General features: G+C 38.3%; 1 protein-coding gene across 7 annotated transcripts in view; it reads right to left on the bottom strand.

Moving 5' to 3' along the window:
* Positions 1–25,951, bottom strand: part of LOC118584000 (zinc finger protein 120-like) — a 69,175-nt gene that overhangs the window by 421 nt on the left and 42,803 nt on the right. The window contains exons 3-7 of one of the 7 annotated variants that reach the window (XR_004944990.1): positions 25,452–25,578; positions 25,198–25,258; positions 24,008–24,091; positions 15,430–15,558; positions 4,020–4,424 (exon numbers count right to left, since the gene is read on the bottom strand). Coding sequence is in view for 5 of the 7 variants with exons in the window: in XM_036187885.1 (XP_036043778.1) it covers positions 15,489–15,558; positions 24,008–24,091; positions 25,198–25,258; positions 25,452–25,578 (342 nt within the window). In the remaining 2 variants the exon portion in view is untranslated. Of the gene's footprint in view, positions 1–4,019; positions 4,425–5,220; positions 5,479–6,971; positions 7,170–11,393; positions 12,906–15,124; positions 15,559–24,007; positions 24,092–25,197; positions 25,259–25,451; positions 25,579–25,951 lie in introns of those variants that run through there. The other 6 variants (XR_004944991.1, XM_036187885.1, XM_036187884.1 and 3 more) reach the window with 6 other exon arrangements.

Genomic DNA, 25,951 nt, shown 5'->3' with positions numbered 1-25,951 from the left:
GAATCTCTCAACCTTTTCTTTTAGCAATATGTTTGGGTTTAGAGAAGGAGGGAGCCAAATTACAACTCCAAAGACAACTTGGTATATAATTGAATCAGAACCACAACTTTTCTACAGTGAAAGAGATATAGATGTATGTTGAGGTCTTTGATCCACTTGGACTTAAGTTTTGTGCACAGTGACAGATATGGATCTATTTGCAGCCTTCTACACATTGACATCCAGTTATGCCAGCACCATTTGTTGAAGATGCTTTCTTTTTTCCTTTGTACATTTTTGGCTTCTTTGTCAAAAATTATATGTTCATAGGTGTGCGGGTTAATGTCAGGGTCTTCAAATCGATTCCATTGGTCCACATGTCAGTTTTTATGCCAGTACCAAGTTGTTTTTATTACTGTAGCTCAATAGTAGAGCTTGAGGTCGGGGATCATGATGCCTCCAAAGGATTTGTGTGTGTGTGTGTGTGTGTGTGTGTGTGTGTGTGTGTGTGTGTACAGGATTCTTTTGGCTATCCTGGGTTTTTTGTTTTTCCATATTTGCATCAGAATACAATGTGAGAACTCCAGAAATTGGCTTTTGTAATACAATGTGAGGAAGGACCCAGTCATCTTTATGAATCCTAGTCTCTTGCTTTAGGGATAACAGTTGTTAATCTCTCCCAAAAAGTCACTGCAGGCTCTCTGCCAGTATTCATTATCTTTCCATAGTGAGGAAATTTTCTCATTAGTTAAAGGTACTACAATTTCTGCTGGGTCCATCCCTGTCAGGTGGCAAAGTCTTAATTTTCCTTTTTGGATCAAATCAGAGATCTTTTCTATATAAGTTTTTAACTTCTTACTTGGTTTACATGGTAGAAATATTCATCCAAATATAACTTTCCTCTGTATCAAAACACTTGTAAGGGAATGTCTGGAGGGGAGTATGAAGACAATGCATTTAAGTTCTAGATTCACACAATCCACATGTGCTTCCCATATTGTCTTTTCTACTACAGCCAATTCCTTCTTATCTTTGGCTGATAATTCTCTTGAACTACTTAATCTTTGTCTCATTTTAGAGTATTAGCCAAATTTTGTAGTTCAAGTTTAGGTACTCCCATGATACCTAAAAAGTTGGAAATGCTTCCTAACAATTTTTGAAAATCATTAAGAGTCTACAATCAATCTCTCCCTAGTTATACCTTTTAGGGTCTAATTTTTTGTACTTCTATCTTATATCTTAAGTAATTATAATAGATCTCCTCTTTGTATTTTTTTGAGGAGCAATTTGCAATCCCCAGAGAGGCAAAACTTTATTTATTCAAATATGCTTTCTAATGTACCTATCTTTGGATCAGCTAATAAAATATCATCCATATAATGATAAATTACAGATTGTGGAAACTTCACATGATTATCTCCAATGGTTTTTGCACAAAATATTGGCACAGGGTAGGGCTAATTAACATTCCATGTGGGAGGACCTTTCATTGATATCTCTTTACTGGCTGGGAATTGTTGTAATTAGGTACTATGAAGGCCAATTTTTCTCTATCATTTTCTTGTAAAGTTATGGTAAAAAAAAAAAAACAGTCTTTTAAGTCAATTACTATTATAGGTCATGTTTGGGTAGTAGAGAGGGCAAAGGCATCCCAGTCTGTAGGGAGTCGATAGGCTGAATTACTTTATTAATAGCTCTCAGATCTGTCAGCATTCTCCAATTACCAGACTTTTTAAAAATAACAAATACAGGAGAATTCCAAGGGATGGTAGATTTTTCAATGTGTTGAGCATTTAACTGCTCTTGAACCAGCTGTTCTAAAGGTTGTAGCTTTTTTTTTTTTTTGTCACAGGACATTGTCCAACCCAGACAGATTTATTACTTAGCCATTTTAAAGGTAAGGCTGCTGGTACTTCAGAGAGTTCGACAGCAGTTGTGCTCTGTTTGTGTAGAGCCTGAATGGTCGGTGACTGTTTTTTTGTTTTTTTGTTTTGTTTTGTTTTGTTTTTAAAATAGCATGTTATGATATTATCTCTAGAGACATGCATTAGTCTGTATTCCCTTTTTGAGATTGTAGGAATTTTACTCTAGGTATTTTACTGTTGTAATAGATCTTGACACCAAAGATTCACTGCTACATTTGCCACATTTGCTCTTAGCCTTTCTCTCTGTCCTTCTGGCCCTATGCATTCAACCCATTTCAAACTCTGTTTTTATCAGAAATAGGGTTCCAATCCCTAGAAGTTGGACATCTATCTTTTGAAGAGGCCAATTCAGATGCCACAATTTTGGTATAACTATAGCCACATCTGCACCTGTGTCTCCAGGCCCTCCAGAACAATGCCATTAATTTGAATTCTAAGGTTTGGTCTTTGTTTATTTATGAAAGTCTGCCAAAATATTCATTTTATTGTGTTCTTTGGAACTTTGGATTCATCTATCAGAGCTATTCTATCATCCAGCACAGTATCACTCTTTACGTTAGACACTGGGTTATTTAATTGTCCTGGAGAGGAATTCCTCCACAGTGGCTGGAAATGTTTGGACCACGTTCAATTTTGTGGCCTGCAAAAGTCCCCCTGAGGCATTTTCTGATGGTAAAGGGCTGCCTTGTATATCTATTATGGATCTGCACTCATCAGTCCAATGTCAGCCTTTGCTGCATCTTCTCCATAATCCAGAAGTTTGAGGTCTCCCGTTTGGGTTATTTACAAAAAGAGTATTACTTCTAGGAGCACCCCTTGAACAGCTTTTATTCAGATGACCTAGTGTGCCACATTTAAAGCATTTGGTACCCTGGGGCCTTCTTCCACCTCTGGGAATTTCCTCTCCTATCCAAGTCTCATTACTATAATTAAGAGACACAACACCATTAGTAAACTGAATGTATTCTTCCAAAGGAGCTGATCTGACCTTTAATGGCACTAAGTATACTTTTGCATTCTGTATTAGCATTGTTAAAAGCCAAGGACTTAGTTAATATTTGTCTTAATTTTTTATCTGACACAGCTTTTATTATGGCTGTGGTCAGCCTTTGTAAAAAAAAAAAAAAAATCAGTGAAAGGTTCTTGCAGTCCCTAGAAGATCTTTGTGTATATCTCAGTAGGTTTTCCTGGTTCTGGAATTTCCCCCCTCTCCAAGCATTTAGAGCTGCTGTATGGCATAGGTATATTGTATGCTCATTATAAGTGGCTTGTACATTCCTATCAGCGAAATGTCCCTTACCAAGAATTTGATCCTGGGAGATCTCAAAACCTCTGATCTTACCCTGATGTACTAGGTTCCTAGCCTACTCTCTCAGCTACCATTTCCATTGTAACTGCTGGCTGTATTCTAGAACAGCTGAAATTAACTGATTCCAGTCATCTGGTATGATTCTATTGGAGGTAGACCATGAATTTAACATCTGTCTTACAAATGTTGAGTGTATGTCAAATGTGACTATGGCTTCCTTCATATGTTTAAAAAAACTCTCATCAAAATAGGTTGTAATCAATATTCCACATATGTCTCAAGGTTTCTATCTGCTGGCCTCTCATGGAGGATGACAGGATAAGCCATTGTATGAGAGCCATCTGGCGATGTTACAACCTGTATGATATTGCCCTTCTGCTTATTAGATCCCTCACAATCTTTACTGAGAGTTTTTTCCAGGGCTTGCAAATGAGCACCAGGGAGTGAACCTCTTCTCTTGCAAGGGATTCCAGATTTCTCATGGAATCATGCAACCTTTTATGTTCTTCTGAAACACATGATTCCATAGGCCTTATTTTATCAGTTAATGATAATCTTTCTTTCTTATAAAGTGTCTGAGTAGTGACAACGTCACCCTGAAGAGTTATTGTTCTATCCATTAAGTATTCATATTATTATTAATAGAATCAAATCTGGATATACATTTATTATTAGTGGACTGAAGTTCCTGTTATAAGTTAGCAGATACCAAACTAAGGAGCCTGTTATGTAAATCTTCATTACTACCTTGTAAATCCTGGTTAGAAGATTCCAGAGAAAGAATCCTTTTATGTAAGCCTTCATTGTTACCTTGTAAAGCCTATATTAGTCCCAATAATGACTCATCTTTGTTATTTAAAGCAGTATTTGAATGCTGTGTAAATTATTATGGTAAATGCCAAAATGGTGCATGCCAGATACACCCTTGGAAGATCATATATTTCCAGTAAAATGTCATTTATCATAGAGGCAAAAAAGTGTTTAAATTTTTGTGAAGTAATATTTTAAGCCATATTATAAGAAATAGTCAAAAATTGTTAATCAGTTTCAAGGCATAATATTAGCAAGTACTCTTACCTGAAATGAAACACTGACTTGCTTGTTTTGCCATCCTTCTGATGGTTTCCTGGGTATAGTAGTGCTTTTTGGCCAGCAGGTGTTGCTGATATAGCGCTAAAGCAGGTCCTGCTGAAAACTTTGGCTGGCAGCAGCTGCAGATGGGAGCAAAGTATCCCAGCGAGCAGCAGCAGCAGCAGCGCGGTGTTGGAAGAGCTTGTCTTTTGTGGCCTCCTTGGCCCCTCAGCACTCTTCCCTCAGACTAAAGGCTGGTGTGTGGGGTTGAGTGGCTAGAACTCAGAGTGGGGAGAGCTCTAGGTGGCAAGGATCACAGCTGGGAGCCACAGCCCAGAGCTCCACTCAGCACCCATGAGCAGCCCTGGGGGCAGCACCATCAGGGAGCCAGCCGGGGGATGGTGGTGGTGTCTATTTTAACCAGGCAGCCTCTGAGTGGCTTCAGAGAGAGATGGTGAGATAGTGGAAGCCATGGGCTCAGGTGGGAGCCAGCACAGGGGGGAATTACTCATGGTAGCTCTCACTGATCTGGGGGCTAAGCTTGCTGGGGGACCCAGGACCAGACTCAGCTGCTCCCTTGCATCAGGAATGGAACCAGACTCGCTGCAGAGGTGCTTCCTGTTGCCTGCACAGTGAGTGGTTGGCCATACAGAACTCGGCAGAAGGGTGCATGTGCCTGTGAGCCAGGGAGGAGGAAGGAAGAGAAGGAGCAGTACCAGGTGGTTATGGGCTGAACAAAGTAAGTGCTTGGTCCCCAGGAAGGGTGGGAACTTTAAAAGAGACAGGGAAGAAAAGAGAGAAGCATGGGAAGTGTGGAAAGTTTGCCACAGCAGCCAGAGAGAAGGCTGTGCAGGCGTTTGGAATTTGCCCCACATTGGGTGCCAGATAATGTGGGAATTTAATAAGCCAACTCCATGTAGTTAAAAGGAGGTTTATTTTGGGGTAACTTACAGCCAGTAAAGGGGTTGGTTACAGGACCTAGGAGAGGTGAGGTACAATCCAGCAGGGTTCTCCAGAGAACTCTGACTCTGTCTGCTATCCAGCATCCAGGATGACCAGGAGCCAAGAGGCCTGGCACAGATGGATCTCGGGTCTTAAGGGCTCCCATCTTGGCCACGGCCCAGGGACAGGTCATAGGTAGGTATGACAGTTAGTTACCAGCTGCCTTACTGAGGCTGTGCTTCAAGATCAAAGCTGAAAGAGCAACCCACTACATCTATCAGTTATATGTTACTCATCAACATTCAAAAAATTCAAAATAAACACAATACTATATAGGATCCAGACTGTGTATTTCCCATTTTACATGGCTTTTTAAATTTGTATTACTTTTCCTCCCTCTTTAAAGACTTTATTATTGTTTAAACTATATCTTTATTTCTATGACTATCTGTCCACCCATTTTCTTTTCTTTCTTAAGCCTATGCACATTGTAAAACACACTGGAACCTGTTTAGAAGTTGTTTCCATCTAGACATCTTTTACTGGGTAACATTTAGGCTTCCTTTTCCTCATGAGCAAAAAACTGCTAAGCAGAGCAGCTTGGAACCTCTGCCTATGGCTTTGGACCCAGGCTCCACCTAATTCTTGGGTTGTGAAAGCCAAGACTAAAGCTCACAGCCCAGTCAGAGGTTTGTGACCAAGAGCTGCTTTTAACACCCAGCTATGAAATGCCTGTGCTCTGGACTGTAGCAGGCATTTTATACTGAGGGGTTTTTTTTTGTTTGTTTGTTTGTTCTATTTAACTTGAAAAGGGTTATTTAAGCGCTCTGCTGTTAGCAGAGTTTCTTAAAGGAGTGTATCTTCTTTTCTTTTCATTCCTAAAGTTTTCACAGGCCCTATATGGGAATATGAGACCCAGGATGGTACACCAAAATGTTTTTTGTTTTGTTTTGTTTTGTTTTTAAGATTTATTTATTTATTAAGTATACAGCATGTATGACTGCAGGCCAGCAGAGGGCACCAGATCTCATTACAGATGGTTGTGAGCCACCATGTGGTTGCTGGGAATTGAACTCATGACCTCTGAAAGAGCAGTCATTGCTCCTCTGAGCCATCTCTCCAGCCCTGTTTTGTTGTTTTTTACTCTTTATTCTTTTGGTGGCCTGCCACCTAGCTTCCAAACAAATAACACATGAGGCTTATTCTTAATTACTTAATGCCCAGCCTTAGCTTATTTTGTTTCTAGACAGATTTTTCTAACTTCAAATTATCCCTTTTATCTTTTGCCTCTGGTTTTGTTGTTGTTGTTGTTGTTTTGTTGTTTTGTTTTGTTTTTTTTTTACTTACTTATGAAATCTTACTTTCACTCTTACTCCATGGCTGACTGTGTGGCTGGGTGACTGGCCCCTTGCATCATCCTCCACTTATTCTCTTGCTCTTTCTTCTTCTCCTCCCAGATTTCTCCTTCTGTACATTCACTCTGCCTCCCAGCCCAATCTGTCCTTCCTCCTGCCTTGCTACTAGCTGTTCAGTTCTTTATTAGACCATCAGATGTTTTAGACAGCCAAAGTAACACAGCTTCATAGAGTTAAACAAATGTGACATAAACAAAATAACACACCTTAAAATAATATTCTATAAAATTTACTTATATAAATTCTATGAATACATTTATTTAGATAAACTTATATAAATTACATCAATATATTTATATAAAATATATAATTTATATTGGTTTACAAAATATTTGAAAGTCTTTGTATATATCTTAAATAAAGTATAATGTACACAGCTGTATGGAAAATTTGAGAATGAATCAAAACTCAAAAACTGGATGTGAAAATCACTGAAATGGAGCATATCTTTGATGAGCCACCTCCTCAAAGTGACTCTAGCTCAGGGAAGAATTTCTGACGTGGCTAGATGCTGAGTCTAAAACAAATCTGAGGGAAAAGACATTTAATTGCAGAGTGCATGTAAAATGTTAAAGGAACAACATTTTAAGTATAAGAAATGAAACAGTAGTGTTCACTATGCATTCTGCTTACACTAAATGTTTTGAAATACTCTTTAAGAAGAAAGTGCAAGATAAAAATATCATTATGTGCAGAAAAATATTTTCTGCTTTTCAGAGATAAGGTCTCATTTATCTCAAGGTGTCCTTGAAATAGTTTACATCACTATGGGTGACCTGGAATCCTTAACCTTTTATCATTTGTATATAGAAGGATACTGACTTTTTAAAGTTAATCTTGTATCTTGCCACATTACTGAAGTAGTTTATCAGCTGTAGGAGTTCCCTGGTAGAATTTGGGGGGTCACTTATGTATACTATCATATTATCAGCAAATAGTGACAGTTTGAGTGCTCCCTTTCCAGTTGGTATCCCCTTGATCACCTCTTGTTGTTGTATTGCTCTACCTAGAACTTCAAGTGCTATATTGAATAAATATGGGGAGAATGGACAGCCTTGTCTTGTTCCTGATTTTAGTGGAATCACTTTGAGTTTCTCGCCATTTAATTTAATATTGGCTGTCAGCTTGCTGTAAATTGCCTTTATTATGTTTAGGTATGTTCCTTATACTCTGGATCTCTCCAAGAACTTTATCATGAAGGTGTGTTGGGTTTTATCGAACACTTTTTAAACAGAATGAGATCCAGGACAGGCACAAAAACTACACAGAAAAACCCTGTGTTGAAAAAAACAACAACAAACAAACAAACAAATAAACAAATAAATAAATAAATAAATAAATGCCTTTTCAGCATCTAATGAGATGATCATGTGGTTTTTTTCTTTCAGTTTGTTTATATGGCACGTTACATTTAGAGATTTCCATATGTTGAACCATCCTTGCATCTCTGGGATGAAGTCTACTCGGTCATGGTGGATAATTTTTTAATGTGTTCTTAGATTCGGTTTGGCAGTATTTTATTGAGTATTTTTGCATCAATGTTCATGAGGGATATTAGTCTGTAATTCTCTTTCCTTTTTACATCTTTGTATGGCTTATGTATCAGGGTGACTGTAACCTCATAAAAAGAGTTTGGTAATCCTTCTTCTATTTCTATCATGTAGAACAATGTGAAGAGTATTGGTATTAGCTCTTCTCTGAAATTCTGGTAGAATTCTGTGCTGAATTTATCTGGTCCTGGGACTTATTTTGTTTTTTGTTTTGGACTTTTAATGATTGTTTCTAATTCCTTAGGGGTTATAGGTCTATTAAAATTATTTCTCTAGTTGTGATTTAACTTTGATATGTTTACCTGTCCAAAAAATTGTCCAATTCTTTTAGATTTTCCAAATTTGTGGAGTACAGGTTTTTGAAGTATGACCTGAAGATTCTCTGGATTTCCTCAATGTCTGTTTTTATGTCTCTTTTTTTATTTTTTATTTTGTTAATTTGAATGCTCTCTCTGCCTTTGGGTTAGTTTTGGTAAGGGATTGTCTCTTGTTGATTTTCTCAAAAACCAACTCTTTGTTTCACTGACTCTTTGTTTCTATTTTATTCATTTCAGCCCTCAATTTGATTATTTCCTGGCATCTATTCCTCCTGGATGAGTTTGCTTCTTTTTGTTCTAGAGCTTGCAGGTGTGCTATTCTCCAACTTCTTTTTTTTTTTTTTTAAGATTTATTTATATGTATACAGAGGAGAGTGCCAGATCTCATTACAGATGATTGTGAGCCACTGTGTGGTCACCGGGAATTGAACTCAGGACCTCTGGAAGAGCAGCCAGTCCTCTTAACTGCTGAGCCATCTCTCCAGCCCTCTCCAACTTCTTAATGTGGGCATTTAGTGCTATGAATTTTCCTCTTAGCACTGCTTTCATAGTGTTACATAAGTCTGGGTATGTTGTACATTCATTTTCATTGAATTCTAGGAAAACTTTAATTTCTTTTTTTATTTCTTCCTTGACCCATTGGTGAGTCAGTTGAGCACTATTCAGTTTCTATGAGATTGTAGGCTTTCTGTAATTTTTGTTGTTAAAATCTAACTTTAATCCATGGTGGTCTGATACAATACAGAAAGCTATTCCAATTTTTTTGAATCTGTTGAGGTTTGCTTTGTGACCAAGAAAGTGGTTGATTTTAGAGACAGATCCATGGGGTGCTGAGAAAGTATATTCTTTTGTTAGGGTGGAAATATTCTGTACATATCTATTAAGTACATTTGAGTCATAACATGTTTGTTTTTTTTTTTCCTCAGTAGATCTGTCCATTGGTAAGAGTGGGGTATTATAGTCTCTCAGTACTAGTGGGTGGGACTTGATGTGCAATTTAAGCTTCAGTAATATTTCTTTTAAAATGTGGGTGCACTTTATTTGTGGCATTGTTGTTTAGAATCGAGACTTCATCTTGTTGGATTTTATTTGATGAATATGTAATGTCCTTTCCAATATCTTTTGATTGATAATAGTTTGAAGTCTATTTTGTTAGATATTAGGATTGCTACACCAGCTTGTCTCTTGAGTCCATTTGATTGAAAATCAATGGACCCAGCCTTTTACTCTGAGGTAGTGTCTGTCCTTGAAGTTAAGGTGTTTTTCTTGTATGGAGCAGAAGGATGGATCCTGTTTTCATAACCATTCTGTTAGCCTGTCTTTTTGTAGATGAATTGAGTCCATTAAGGGATATTAATGATCAGTCTTTGGTTAATTCCTGTTATTTTTTGGTGGTAGTGTTGTGTGCTTCCCTTCCTTGGTATTTGTTGGTGTGGGATTATTTATTGCCTGTGTTTTCATGGGTACATCTAGCTTCTTTAAGTTGGATTTTTTTTCTGCTAGTGGTTTCTGTAGGGCTGAATTTGTGGATAGGTATTGTTTAAATCTGATTTTATCATGAAGTATTTTGTTTATTCCATCTATGATGATTGGGAGTTTTGCTGGGTTGGCTTCCACGGTCTCTTAGTGTCTGCATAACATCTGTACAAGACTTTCTGGCTTTTAGAGTCTCCATTGTAAAGTCAGGTGTTATTCTGGATGGGTCTGCCTTTATATGTTACTTGGCCTATTTCTTTTGTAGCTCTTAATATTATTTATTTATTCTGTATGTTTAGTGGTTTGATTATTATATGGCAAGGGGACTTTTTTTTTTGGGGGGGGGGTCCAGTCTATTTGGTGTTCTGTAAGCTTCTTGTATATTCATAGGCATTTCCTTCTTTAGGCTGGGAAAGTTTTCTTCTAGAATCTTGTTGAATATATTCTATGTGTCTTTGAGCTGGTACTCTTCTCCTACACTTATCCCTATTATTCTTAGGTCTAGTCTTTTCATGGTGTCCCAGATTTCCTAAAAATTTGGTGTGATGACTCTGTTGGCTTTAATGTTTTCTTTGACTGAATTATTTCCAATATTATATCTTCAATGCCAGAGATTCTCTCTTTCCATTTCTTGCATTCTGTTGGTTATGCTTGCATCTGTTGTTCCTGTTTGTTTACCCAGATTCTCCATTTCCATCATTACCTCAGTTTGTATCTTCTTTATTGCCTCTATTTCAGTTTTCAAATCTTGAACTGTTTCCTTCACCTGTTTAATGGATTTTTCTTGGTTTTTCTTTCTTTTAAGGGATTTACTGATTTCTTCCAATTTTTTGTTTGTCTTTTCCTTGATTTCCTTAAGGGAAATTTTCATTTCCTCTTTAAAGTCATTTTTAAGGTTGATTTCTTTTGCTTCTTCTGTATTGCAATTTTCAGGTTCTGCTGATATGGAACCACTAGGTTCTGGTGGTGCCATATTGCTCTTTTTGTTGTTGGCTGTATTTTTGCACTGGTGTCTACCCATCTCTTCCTCCAATTGGTGCAAATGGTGTCTGTGTCTGAGGGAGCATTGCTGTGGGATGTTCTGTATGTTAAATATGTTGCTCTGATTGGTTAATAAATAAAACACTGATTGGCCAATAGCCAGGCAGGAAGTATAGGGGGGACAAGGAGAATTCTGGGAACGGGAAGGCTGAGTCAGAGAGATACTGCCAGCTGCCACCATGAGAAGATATTAAGATACCAGTAAGCCACGAGCCACATGGCAACTTATAGATGAATAGAAATGGGTTGATTTAAGATATAAGAACAGTTAGCAAGAAGCTTGCCACGGCCATACAGTATATAAGTCTGTGTGGGTTGGGTCTGAGCAGCTGCGGGCCTGGCAGGTGAGAGAGATTTGTCCTGTGAGCCAGGCAGGACCAGAAAAAACTCCAGCTACAGAGCCTCTTTTGATCCCATTGGCACTCTTGGTCCAATCAGAATTCTTGGTCCAATCAGAGCTGGCAGTCTGTATCTCAGGGAGCAGCTGCAGTCTCAGAAGATGGGTGGGTTTAGGGATGGAATGGGGCTTGTAGTTTACACAGTAGGGCAGGAGATGGTTGTATTCAGGTCTGCCTGCAGGAGTCCTGCCTGCTGGCCTGCAACTGGGGCTGCAATAGGTAGGAGTATGAGGGCATGGGTTGTGCCCTGGGTCTAAATTCTAGAGGCTGGTGTGATAGTCTAGGAGAACAAAGACTCACCTCTTGGTCCAATAGGAGCTGGTAAGCTGGCAGAGTATGAGTCTCAGGGAGTAATTGTGGTCTCAGAGGATTAGTGGGTTTGGGTGGTGGGGTGGACTTGTAGGTTACAGTATCCACTGGGGTGGTGGTAGTCAGGCCTGCCTTCAGGAGTCCTGCCTTCTGGCCTACAACTGGGGCTGCAATGAGTGGGGACATGGGTGCACAGGCTGTACTCCTGGGCCTAAAGTCTAGAGGGTAGTGTGATTGGATAGGAGAACAAAGTATCACCTTTTGGTCTAATCAGAGCTGGTGGAATCTGTGTGCTTTAATCAATTTTAAGATTTACAAAGAAAATCTAGTTTAATATTTGAAAATAATTTTTAACCTGATAAATCGAGTTCATGTAAAAATAACCATAAATAAAGGATACATAAGTAAATAAATATTTTAAATAAAAATTAAGCTTCCCAATGTTTCTACTCAGATAATATCATTATTAAATTTTTCTGTTGCACCCATGCTAATAATTATTTACACTTGGGAATTTTTGTTGGAGTATTTTATTATAATCCTATATATACACAAGATAAATATTTTTGATATTCTGGAACTTATTGTCTAGTATTCTTGTCACTTATGAGCTACATCTCACATACTGATAACCTATTTATAGATATTATACTGAGGACACAATTCAGTCAAAAACGTGTAAGGAGCAAAAGTCAATACATGAAAAGAATGCACCAAGTGATTTTCTTTCAAAATAGAACTTGCCTTTAACCCTCAACAGGTGCAGTTAGCTGACAACATTCAACAGTGACCCCATTTACATCTGATTCACATAAGGAGTTGAGAGCTCAGCCATCTGTTGTGTCAATGAGATTATTTGGAATGATGAAATATTCTCAAAAATGCATTACAGCTGGGTGTGGTGTCTTGTTCTTGTACTCTCATCACTGGGAGGCAAAAGCAGGAGGATCAGCTATTTAAGACCATCCTGTGCTACACAGAGAGGTCAAAGCCAGATGGGATTACATGAAATCGTGTGTCAAAAAAGAAAACAACAAACAAAACCTGCCTGCTGTATGTGTTGGAGCTGGGCTGCATGTGAGATTCCTTCATTAATTCCAGTCATGCTGTCTCTTAGGGTTTCCATTTGCTATAAAAGAGGCTTCTTTAAGGAGAAGGGGTATCTGTACTTACCTGTGGATATAAGGATAAGATTTAGAATGTAGTTAGGAATTATCTTGGTCAAGTGAAGAGGCAGTGTGATTATGTATATGGTTAAGTACTAAGGTCCATGATACCACTAGATCCAGGAAACTGGCTAGATTTCCAATATCAGGTATAATTTCCCACTTTTGGACTAGATTTTACATCCACTTAGACAGGACCTGCATCTATGGCTCAAGGAACATGGCAGAAGAGGGGAGCCAAATCGTGGTAAGAGCCAGAAAACCAGAAAGTGGGAAACACTCTCTCCAAGAACTGGCTGCATACATAAGACCAGTTAATGGCAAGATCAATGGATATGTTAACATGGAAGGAGAAAATTTCATGGGGTCCACCCCTAGACAAAGAACTGGAGGCAACAAATGATTGCTGGGAAGAGAATTTACCTCTCCCAGGGAAGAGCCCCCTTACTGGTTGTCCAGTACAGAGTGGTCAGCTCTGAAACTATTTACACAAAAATTGACCCAGCAAGCTGAGTCATGTGCATACATACAAACATGTATAGATATATGTGTGTGTATGCATAAATATGTGTATATGTATATGTACATGCAGATGAGGCACCAAGAGTATCAGAAAAATAAGTCTCTATTTTTAGAACATTTACTCATTGATTTGAAAGAATTTTTCAAAGGATAGGCAGTTCTGTACTTTTCACTAAATAAGGCTTTTTAAAACAAGAACAATGCATTCAAGGAGATTGAACTGGCTGGTTACTATCAAGCTGCATCAGTGCCCTCAGTGGGATAATGAAAACCTGAAGGAAATGAAAGAAACAATGGAAGTTAAGTATGAAGCTCAGAGGAATTTTTTTTTGTTTTTGTGGTTTTTCGAGACAGGATTTCTCTGTAGCTTTGGAGGCTGTCCTGGAACTCGCTTTGTAGACCAGGCTGCCTTTGAACTCCCAGAGATCCACCTGTCTCTGCCTCTTGAGTGCTGGAATTACAGGCATGCGCCACCACCACCTGGCTCAGAGGAATGTTTTGATTGATAAAAGTGCTTGAGCAAGATAACTGGATATTAAATTCAAGAATTAATGAAGTTATAAAGTTTCCAATAAAGCATCAGCTGGGGAGATCTGCTATGCCACTTGGATAAAAATATAAGTAGACATTATTACAAAGGTTTTGAATACTTGAGCTCAATTCAGGCCAGGGGCCTTTTCTAGAGGGAAAAGAGCCTGTTCTAGAGAGAAAGGATCTTGGGCTAGACTGCAGCAGTTCACAACCTGTGGGTCACAACCCCTTTGGGATCAAGTGACCCTATCACAGGAGTTGCATATCAGATATTTACATTATAGTTCATAACAGTATCAAAATTACAGATATAAAGGAGCAACAGAAATAATTTTACAGTTGGGGGTAACCACAACATGGACTGTACTAAAGGGTCTCAACATTAGAAATGTTGAGAACCACTCACTGCTCTTGAGGGATAGAGACTCCTAATTAAGAGGGACATCAAATTAAGCTTTTCTGTGTTCCACATGTTGTATTTTCCCATGAGGGGACTTAGCAAATTCCATTTCAGCTTGTACTAAATTTATGTTTTCTCATGTTCCTTTAAAATATTATGTGTGGCAGTTGCTGCTGCAGGTTTTTCACAGAAGCTAATTATTTAGTCATTACCATTCAGTGCTGACTTCTCAAACACTCAAAGGAGTAATGCTGGTGGCAGCTGTCAGCTCATCAGGCGCGAAGGAAAACTATGTGGAGTGCTCCTTGTTTTTCAGTTGGATTTATATGTTTATCCTCTTGTTTCCAATGTCTAAGACCACTGTTTTAACTGAAAGCTGATAACTTTTAAAGATCATGTTCTTTTTCTCCAGTTCTGCAAGCATGATTCAATGCAGGAAATAGCCATCCTGACATGGCTAACCAATGTGCCACTTGGAAACTGACTTTTATCACATGCTCAGTTCATTGGAAAAATATGAAGAAATTGAACTGTAATCACATTTGGTTTCTTTTTTTAAAAATTTATTATCTATACACATTGTTCTGCTTGCTTGCATGTACCTGAATACCAGAAGGGCACCAGATCTCATTACAGATGGTTGTGAGCCCATGTGGTTGCTGGGAATTGAACTCAGGGCCTCTGGAAGAGCAGCCAGTGCTCTTAACCTCTGAGCCATCTCTCCAGCCCTCACATTTGGTTTGAAACCTTATTAGTTTTTAAATTTTTTTGAATTTCAAATGTTGTGATTATTATTTATCAACAAATCCATATTGTCTGGTTGCACAAGTACTAAAAGCTTTATCACATGTGGTTGTACTATAGTTACAACTACATCTCAGTATTTCTAAACCTTCAGCAATGTGAAGCACAGAGATCTCAGAAACAAGTATTTAGTCACTCTGACATACATAGCCAGTCAACAGCAAATGCAGAAAAGTATATGAGTAAATATGGATGGCAGGGTACCTTAGTTAGGCTCTAGAGAAAATAATCCATTGCTTCTGTAAGCAATAATCCTTTGGCACTGCAAACCTACCACAAAAGGAGTCTTTCTGCCCAAACTAGGCGGGATCAAAGAGATGGTCAGCCATCTTCTTAAAGGAGGACAGCATCAACACACCTTCCATTTTGGTCAGCAAAACTTGATAATAACCAGGATTTTACCCTGCATCAGAGGAAATGGTCAGAAGGGTCTCAATCTCCTCCCAGAAATACCAAACCAAAGCAGCAGATATCTTAACACCAGAACCAACAAAACCAGCCAAGCAGCTATTCATGGTACCACTAAAGACAGATGGTTATCAGTGCAGCCTCACAGTGAGCCTAAGAAAGAAATGGAGCCTTTCAATTGCACCCAGATGCTGCACCACAATGAATCTTAGTAACCTTAGTTTTAAAAATAGGAAGAGCTTCTCCTTTACTATTCTCAAAGAGCGTGTGCCCGGGGCTCTCTGCTCTCTCTGCTCTCTCTGCTGCGTGGGACAGACAGACCAAGCTCTGGAGCTTGAAAATAAAGGCTCTTTACTTTTACATGTGGGATACAGTCTCCAAGGTGGTCTTTTGGGGGTCCCCACAATCTGAGCATAACAGGCCACTGCCCAGAACAACACATGAGCCAAGAGAGCCCATCTGTCTCATGGTCCATTAAACTCCCAACAGATCTGACAGCTTAGCCAACCTGCTCCTCCGGCATGGAAGGCAATACCCACTCACCATGGTGTACTTATGGTCTCCCTCAGGATTCCCTATAACTGCATTAGAGGAGAACTTTAGGGAAAAACCCACAATCTACCTCTCACTGGTGCTCCTGATAGCTAGACTTGCCCACAATCCCTCAATAGCCAGTATTACCCGACTGGGTCTCAGGACAGTATCAGTTTCCCTACTTGAAGAGCAGAGATCAAATGACTAAGGCAGCACAGGCCTTCCCAGCCCTTCCCTTCCTCCCCAGGGGCAGATAAGGCTCTAGTCTGGGAAATGTGTATTTTATTAGAAACTCTTCCAATCTCTCAGAGTACTTCCTGTTCCTCTTCCAAGATACAGTGTACTGTGTGTGTGTATTCCATTACACAGTTACTTATCAGTGCAGCCAACCCTTTCCTTCATAGCTGGGAAGCCCTACAGCCAAACATAGATGCAAACACTAAGAGTTGTTAAAGCAAAAAGAGACCATGAATTAGAAAACAAAGTGTCTATGGAAGAGCTTATAGGCAGGAAAAAAAATAATGGAAATGATGAATATAATCTTCAAAATTATTTTAAAAATTTGCAATAGGTTTTATGGCCATGTGCTCCAGAGATTGGAGACTTGTATTAGAGCACACCAAGAATTAGCCACATATTTCCTCTCAGGCAATACATCTTAAACCTGTAAAATAACAGTTCTTTTAGGCAGGGCCACACCATTTCATCCAGTTCTATTTTGGTCAAACTAGTGTAACTACTGCAATTTGGTTTCATGATAAATTCAGTTACTTATCCAGATTGTTGATTACCTAATCTGTGGATTTAAGGAAAGGCCAGTCAGAACATTTATCAATCATCTAAAATTGATTACCTCACTACTTATTTCTAATGTTAGCCAATCACATTCTCACTAGATTCCATGGTCCTCTGACCATGCCACATTTGACGATTTTCATTCTGGGTAACTTTTAAATCCTAAAATTCCTCCCTTCACTTTCTAAGTACCATTATTAAATGTCTATGCAACCATACCAGGATTAGGTAGCTTCCACTTCATTTAGTGAATCATTACAATGATGGGATGAGTAAGATGAGCAGTCACACTTAAGTATATTCAAAGACCACTTCTCTGTGTGTGCCTCTGTTTCACCATCTGTAGGATAAGGACGATATTCTGCTCTAGTCCCTAGGTGAATTATAGTTGACTCAAAGATAAAGAAAAAATAAACTGCTCATAGTTGGAAGACAGTGGACTTTAAGGGAGGAGGGCTGTATTTGATGTGAGTTGCCCTCTGTTACTGCAGAGCTAGAGCCAGTGTCCTGGCTATTCTAACCAGCCAGGCTCAGGCACTCACCCTTATTAAGCCAATTTAAAAAAAACAAACAAACAAATTATACTAGGTGGTGGTGGTACAGGACTTTAATCCTGACACTTGTGATGTAGACACAACTGGATCTCTGTAGATTCAAAGACAGCCTGGTCTACCTATAAATCGGGTACACAGGGGTAAACCCCTCTGATGTTCTAGAAGAGCCTAGTCTATATAGTGAGTTGCAGGCCAGCCAGAGATTCATACTGAGACTATTATCTAAAATAAAAAGAAACAATAGAAAAGAGAAGAGAAAATCATTAATAAAAATTATAAACATGACACTTTTTCAGTGTGATTTACTTGGAACAGTAATGAAGATAAAGGTAATTAATCCATCCTTGGGGATCCTAACAGGTTTAGATGATGGCAAGAGATAAGGACAACTAAGTAATACAACTAAGCCCTATAATGAAATGTTTCTCATCTATAAAACACTTCTGCAACCTCACCTCTAACCTCTCCTGCAAAGTGGTCAGATAAGAAGCAAATCTTTTTTCAGTAGAGACATTCTTATCAGGAGAAGCCAGATGTTTCCCACAACGAAATTACCAGGGAAATGAGAATTCCATGGTGACTACTGTTTCACTATTTGTTAGACAAAGGAAAGATATAAATGACTATTCAACTGTCCTTATTCCTGCCAGGCAGGCAGGTACCTGGGATTGATGGGGTGGACACTGAGGTGTGTTAAGGTCTCAGTGGGGACTGCAAAGTGGGGGCTGCAGGGTACTGTCACTAATAGCTACATGAGTTGCCATAAACAACAAAAGTGGAAGACGTAGAGGGGGTTGATTCATCACAGCTCAGTGGATAGAGTACATTCATGCCAGCTTGTCCTCAGCTACACCCCATGCACTGCTCAGTGACATTTGATCCTAGGGCTTTCACACCCAAGGCTCTCTCACTAACAATTCTTTCAAACTCTACAGATCATTGTAAATGCCTGATTGCTTTTGCCTTAGAGTGACTTCAGTTTAAGTCTCAGGATCTCCTGACAACCTGGATGTCATCTAGAGTCACTACCATTCAGAGGTCTTAACTGAAGGTTTTGCAGGCATCAGGAGAATAGAATATGATCTCACTCAGACAAGTCAGACTTCATGTCTGCAAGTTCCTTTTCTCTCTTATAGGAGGTATTAACTCAGGCAGGCATACACCTGACATGTGAGCTTCTGGAATCCCATTGCTTCCAATTTACCAAATGGGAGATAAACTCACTCTGTGGCTTTGGTGAAGTGGTCAACCACCATTCAAAGACTTTTATTGTGAATTTCTGTCCTGATTATTTTTTGTACTTTTCCCTCATTTTGTGGAGATTTGGGCTTGGAAAATTCTTTAAGTACCAATTCTAACATTCTGATGTTATCAATCTTATGTTTCTTCTGGGTCATCAGGGCTGAGGTAAAGATGAACTTAGGTCAGTCATTCACAACTTAGTGTTATTAATGACATGTTCATGGAGCTGAATAGAAGGCTCAGCACTTAGAACACTGGCTGCTCATCCACAGGGCCTGACTTTGATTCCCAGTTCTCCAAGACAGCTCACAACTGCCTGTACCTCCAGTCACAGGGATCAGACACTGTCTTCTTATCACCACAGGTACACTGGCAATACTTATACACCTAAATTATATTTCATTCTTTAAGACTCATGAAGAAAACCCTTTTTACAATATGGAATTACATCTATATCTGTCTTTTCACCATTTGTATATCTGGTGCCCTAGGAGGCCAGAAGAATGCACCAGATATCCAGGACCTGCTAATACAGAGAGTTCAGACCAATTCGATGTGGGTACTAGGACTCCAACTGGGATACCCAAGAAAAGCAGTACTAGTGAGCCAACTTTTTGAGTCCCAAAAATGTTACTATAAAGCAAAAGATAAAGATGTCCCACTGCTCCTATCACTTGAAGGTGATGAAAGTACTCTCTAGATAGTTGTCAAAGCATTCAATGGATTTCTATACCTCTGTGAATGGAGTCTTCAAATTCTATAATTTAAATGGTAAATAATTTTAGGTGTCTATAATCTATTTCCCCTATCTGAGTTCTAGTGATGAAACCTAGGGAGCCATTTGGCTGCAAGTGACCTCAATGGCATTTATATGATTTTAAAAAGTATTTATGTATGTGCACAAGCTACTCCCCAAGTATAGAAATAAGAGAAAAAAATTGTAAGAGTAATATGTGTCATCCAGAGATAGAACTCAGGTCATCAGGATTAGCAGCAACAAACTTTACTGAATGAGTCAATTATTTGGCATTCAACTGTAGTTCTTACAAAGTATTATGAACAAATGCATAGTCTTCAGAATAAACAAATTAAACATGAATGGTAGTATATGTATTTTCATATGGAAAGTGGATTTAGTATTCAAATTGTCCTATGTTCTTCTATCCTTGTATGAAATTACGTTTACAATCTGAAAAGAAGACAATAGTTTACTCATGTAATATTTCTACTAATCTTATTTGAGCACCAGTGAGAAAGCTCAGTTGGAAAGGTCTGTGGTGTGCAAGGCTAGAAACATGACCTTGATCAGCATATAAAAAGGATGAAAAGTAGACAACACAAAGCTGTCTTCTGGTCTCCACATGTCTGCCATGGTCTACAATCCCACAACTATACTATACATGTACCATAAATGTTTGTTACAAAATAAATCTTAGTGCCATTACACTATCAGGCATCTCTGCAAAATTCCCTTAGAAGGCAGTACTTCAAGATAAAATGACAAATGGTTAACTACTGGGGATAGAGAGAAGCATGGAATGTCAAATTTTATATATATACACATATATATGGCTATGGTATGAACAACACAGTTATCCTACTTTATTATTTTTTGTTTTTGAAGATAGGGTTTCTTTTTGTAGTTTTGGTGCCTGTCCTGAATCTTGCTCTGTAGACCAGGATGGCCTTGAACTCACACAGATCCACCTGCCTCTGCCTCCTGAGTGCTGGGATTAAAGGCGTGCACCACCACTGCCCATCTATCCTACTTTAATTACATCAGAAAAATGGAATTACTGCTTTGAATACACACATGAGGTATTTAATGTTTATTATATTCTCTTCTATTAAGCACTTTCACATTAACATTGTTCAATTGTGTTAACAAAACAGCAATATTGGGAGTACATCATCTATACTTGTACTTAGAAGGTGGACACATGAGGATCCTGAGTTCAAATTTATCCTTGAATCATTACTGACATCCAAGCCAGGCCGAATAAGAAACAACAAAATCTCAAGGGAATTTGTGAAAATATGAAAAACAAAACCAGGAACAAAAACCCACCATCCTTTCACAGACACTGTTACTTAAAAAATATGATCACACACTGTGTGATATTTAAATAAACAATGGAATATTTAGATGATGGGGATCCCATTCTATACATCACAGCAGAAAAATACCCATCACTAAATAAAAGCATAATAGAAGATGAACAAAAGCCACAAAAGAAATGTAAGGATCACAAAATAAAGTTCACTGAATGGATTTGCTGCACATATAGCACACTTTAGTATCTACCTTGAATGTTTCAAAATAGAAACTACAATACAGGGATCACCACCATCAGTTTGAGTGGACAAAGTAAGTAATTTACTACCTTTAAGGATACAATGAAAAAACAAAAAAACAAAAAACCTTTTCCCTAATCTTAAGACAAATTTGATGTCTAAAGTCTTTACCAAATGGTTTACATGAATAGGGTTTTTCTTGTATGAGTTTGTCCCTATTTCCTGATTTCAAAATTATATAAATAGGCTTTAAAATATTTACAGGGCTAGAGACATGGCTGGACAGTTACGAAAATTTCATTCACGGGACCAAGTACTAATTTTTGACAACTTCCTGTAATTCATCCTAAAAGAGACCCAAGGGTCTAAACATTCTCAGGAACCAATATGCACATTCACATACACACACAAACACACATCATATCACATAATTAAAATTAAAACAACTCTTTAAACAAATTTTCACTGATAAAAGTTTTTCTCTTCTAAGCATTTATTCCTGTAACACAGCTGTTGAGGTATCTAACAGTTTACTTACAGAGTTTTTCTTAATCATGAATTCGTTCATGTAACAGAAAACAAACATGTAGACTTGAAGTCAGAGAAATCAACCTTTCTAAGTTGATGGTATCATTTGGGAAGATTTAGGATATGCTGCCCTGCTGGGGTAAATGACAATAGGGGTTGAGAATTTGGATCATATACCATTTCCAGTTCCCACTCTCTACTTCATGATGCAGGTTAAGGATGTGAATTCTTAGCCTCCTGCTTTAGCTGCTATGTCTGGCATTTGTTGCCATGCCAATTTCATGGTCATCTTGTATCCCTCTGGAACCAAGAGCCAAATTTAACTCTTTTATAAGTTGACATAGACATTATATCACAATAACAAAAAAAAGAACTTATACAAATCCATAGTTTTAGTCCTGCATTAATTATTTCATGTAATCAGTGAAAGAATAAATTCTAAAAGGGTTACATTATCATTTAAATTTATAGTACAAGAGTTCCAACTCTGGAAAGAAGGTACCATGACTGCTGCTTCACTCTGGTAAGAGAGATGCCCAGGGGAGATGCTAATGGCTGCTCTGCTCCACTCTCCTAAAGGAGTTTGACAGCACAGTTTCTACTGCTTCACTAGGGAGTTTCCCAGTAGGCTGTACCTACAGCTGTGAAAGGAACATATCCTGGATATCTACAGCTGTGAGGAAAAATATCCTGACTGTTGAGAAGGCAGACTACACCTATAGCTGTGAACAAAAGGAATCCTGGATATCTACAACTGTGTGAAGAAAGGTATCCTGGCTGTTGGGAAGTCAGGCTATACCAGAAGCTGTAGATGGTCTCCCTCCAGGACATGGTAATACTACTCTTCTCTGAGTGAGGTCCATTACACTTGGCCCTGCTCCACTCTGGTAAGAGAGATGCCCAGGGGAGATGCCAATGGCTCCTCTGCTCCACTCTCCTAAAGGAGTTTAACAGCACAGTTTCTACTGCTTCACTAGGGTGTTTCCCAGCAGAATTTCCCATTTCTTCTCAGCCCTGGACCAATTGTTACTTCTCTGCCTCACTCAACTGATGGGGAACTCTTGTAGAAATGTAGCTGTCTGCTCTGGCTCTGCTGAAAAGTTGCCACATCTGCTCTGCTCCCCTAATCTAGTTTCCCAGAAGAAGTGCCCCTTGTTTCACTGTCCCACTACACTAGGGAGTTTCTCATCAGAGATGTCCATTGCTTCTCTGCTCTGTTTTAGTAGGAGATTCCCAGCAGAGACACTGCTCTGCTCTGGTGAAAGGTCTTCACCAAAATCTATTTATTTAGGAGGGTGGAATCCAGAAGAGTGGCTGCCTCTGGTGGAGTGGAAAAGGGCAGCTGCCAGCTGAACAGGCACAGGGTATATATGAGGCTTCTTAGGGGCTGAATTTTTACAGAGAGAAGATTCTAAGGGTGGGAACTGATCAGATTTCATTCCCAGAGATCAACCAAGCTCAGAGAATGGCTGAAATTTCTGTTTAGTGATTGGTCAGTTTCCTGCTCAGGGATTTGTTTGTTTTGTGCTCATTTGGTCAGGCATACAGTGTTTCTTTGGCTCTGGGTTCAGGCCACAGTGTATGTTTTTCACTGGCTCTGCTTTCAGGCTCACATTGGTTCCTTGGCTGGTCCCTTTACCCAACTCATAGGGCTTCATAATTCCCGAAATTGATTTCTTCCATGAGTTTACAGGTGAAAACAATATAAAAAGGGACATCATAAAGCTCTAATAGATTGCTAAAACTGTCAATTGTTTTTCTATAGAATAAATACTCTCATGTAACTGAATGCAAGTGAGTTGGATAAAGATCTTACCAAATACTTTATAATAATAATCTCTGTGTATTTTAAAAGGTACTCAAGGACTATTGTAATACACAAAGCCTTTAACATATTGATTGCACACAAAGTTTTACTCATGCATAAAGTGCAAAAAATTACCACATTGTCTAAATTTTTAGTTTCTCTGCAGCATGACTTTTTTCATGATTTTGAAGATTACTGATGTATACAAAGGGTTCACCACACTGATTACATTTTTTTAGAGTTTCTCGACAGTATGTGTTCTTTTATGAGTTTGAAGATTACCCTGTTGTGTAAAGGCTTTACCACACTGATGGCATTCATAGGGTTTCTCTCCAGTATGTGTTCTTTTATGAATTTGAAGATTACCCTGTTGTGTAAAGGCTTTACCACACTGATTACATTTATAGGGTTTCTCTCCAGTATGTGTTCTTTTATGCTTTCGAAGAACATTGTGACTTGCAAAGGCTTTACCACATTCAATACATTCATAGGGTTTCTCTCCCGTATGTGTTCTTGTATGACGCTGAAGATATCTTTGTTGTGCAAAGGCTTTACCACATTGAATACATTCATAAGGTTTCTCTCCAGTATGTGTTCTTGTATGGCTTTGAAGATTACTGGGATGTGCAAAGGCTTTACCACACTGATTACATTCATAGAGTTTCTCTCTAGTATGTGTACTTTTATACCTTTGAATATGAGTGTCATATGCAAAGGCTTTAACACATTGGGTATATACAGAAGGATTCTCTTCATTATCACTTCTTTCATGCCTGCAAGGAGAATTGGCACATGTAAAAGCTTTACCAAATTCAGTACACCGTTGAATTTGTATGTATGAATTCATATTTCAATTTGGTCCAATTATAAAGAGAAATCAGATCTTAAGGTTTTATCAACATGTTTACACTCATGTTATTTCCCCTTCATTAAGGGATGTTTTGAATCTTTGAAAATGTCCCTGTCATGGTAAGATCCTTTATTACATGGTCCACATTCACAGAATTTTTTTTCTATATGAGATTTATCACAATTTGGAGAGAAATGGAAAAACTCAGAGCTTACTGCATTTATAAATTTTCCTATACTTTGAGCCATACTATAGTCATAGTACTCACAGGGCTTTTCTGCAGTGTGAGTTTGTTAATATGTTAACAATGAAGCTGCAAAATGAATTATTTGTATACTTGAATCAAATTCAATGAGTATACTCAACATGAGGACTGCTACATATCTTCTAATTATTCTGAGAGAGAGGTTTGTTATATCTGTTCATATGCTTATGCTCACATGGCTTGTATCTGGAGTGACACATAATATATCTAGTAAAGGAAGAATAACAAAAGATTTCCCCATCTAATGAACAGTTTGACTTTCTGTTGCTCATAGACTTGTGGTGTAGGGATGAAGATTTCTCCACACAAAAAATTGCCCCTGGACTCCTCACTCTAACTGCTACTACTCACTGAACTTAGCACAATCACAACAAATATATGAGTGACACTAGATTTACTATGGACTATTTGCTTATTAAAATGTTTTAGAGATATACTTATCACCTCTTCAATGTGTATATCTTTTGTAATATGAATGGTATGAAATAAAAAGATTGACAGTTCTACAGCATAGCTCTCATGCAGCAATGATTCAAATGGTGATATCTGTTAAGGCATTGCTTCCTTGTCTTTTTTCTTAAAAGAATGCCTTGCAAATGCAATTCACCTACCTGAAAGTGAGGTATATTGTTTAAGGAGAATTTAATAACCATCAATGCACATGAAGCTGTGTTTATTTACACTGTTGCTTTTGCTTAAAACTTCCAGAACACATTAAAATTTCTTCAGAGGCACATTTGTATCAGCTGGGACATGATAATTACCTTTCATGTCTTCTAGAACTCTGAATATATTCTTCAATATTATGGTCTTCCCAAGTATATCCTAAAATATAGTACCAGAAAATGTCTGTTATATTATTGAAAATTGTGCAAAACTGAAGTTACTATCTTCAGTATACCTTAGAACTATGCCTGATTTATTCATCTTGTTCTTCTTTCTCAAATTACAAAAGAGCATCAAAAACCAAGGAACAATTGTTTCCTTATTTGAAAACTTAAAGAAAATTCCCTCTTACCTATGGTAATGAGGTTCCTGTAGGTCTCCAGCATCACATCTTTGTAGAGATTCTTCTGGGAAGGATCCAGCAAAGCCCACTCTTCCCAAGTGAAGTCGACATGTACATCATTATAGGTCACTGCATTCTAAAATAGCCGATACATGTGTATAACAGAAAGCATGATACTGACAACATTGTAAATGTATACCTCTTTGACAGTAAAGTCATATAATTCTGGTAGTCCCCACAGTGATCCCATGACATAGACATTATAATGTAATCACCAAGTCACTTTAGAAGGAAACTGAATAAGCAGGTTCACCTGTATGCAGTGAATGGGATATTACCTTGCAAGAGAAATACTTATTAAAAATCATAGAGACAAGTAAACAGATCCACAGTACAGAGTACACATGAGAGAAATTGTATGAGAATTGTATGTTTCTAACAACAACAAAGAAAAATAAGTTGGACAAGCTGGGTGTATTGGTTCACACATTTAACCCCTACACTCAGAA

The sequence above is a fragment of the Onychomys torridus genome, chromosome 5 (genome assembly GCF_903995425.1).
Source record: "Onychomys torridus chromosome 5, mOncTor1.1, whole genome shotgun sequence".
Taxonomy (NCBI): domain Eukaryota; kingdom Metazoa; phylum Chordata; class Mammalia; order Rodentia; family Cricetidae; genus Onychomys; species Onychomys torridus.
This window is presented reverse-complemented; position numbering and strand designations above follow the sequence as displayed.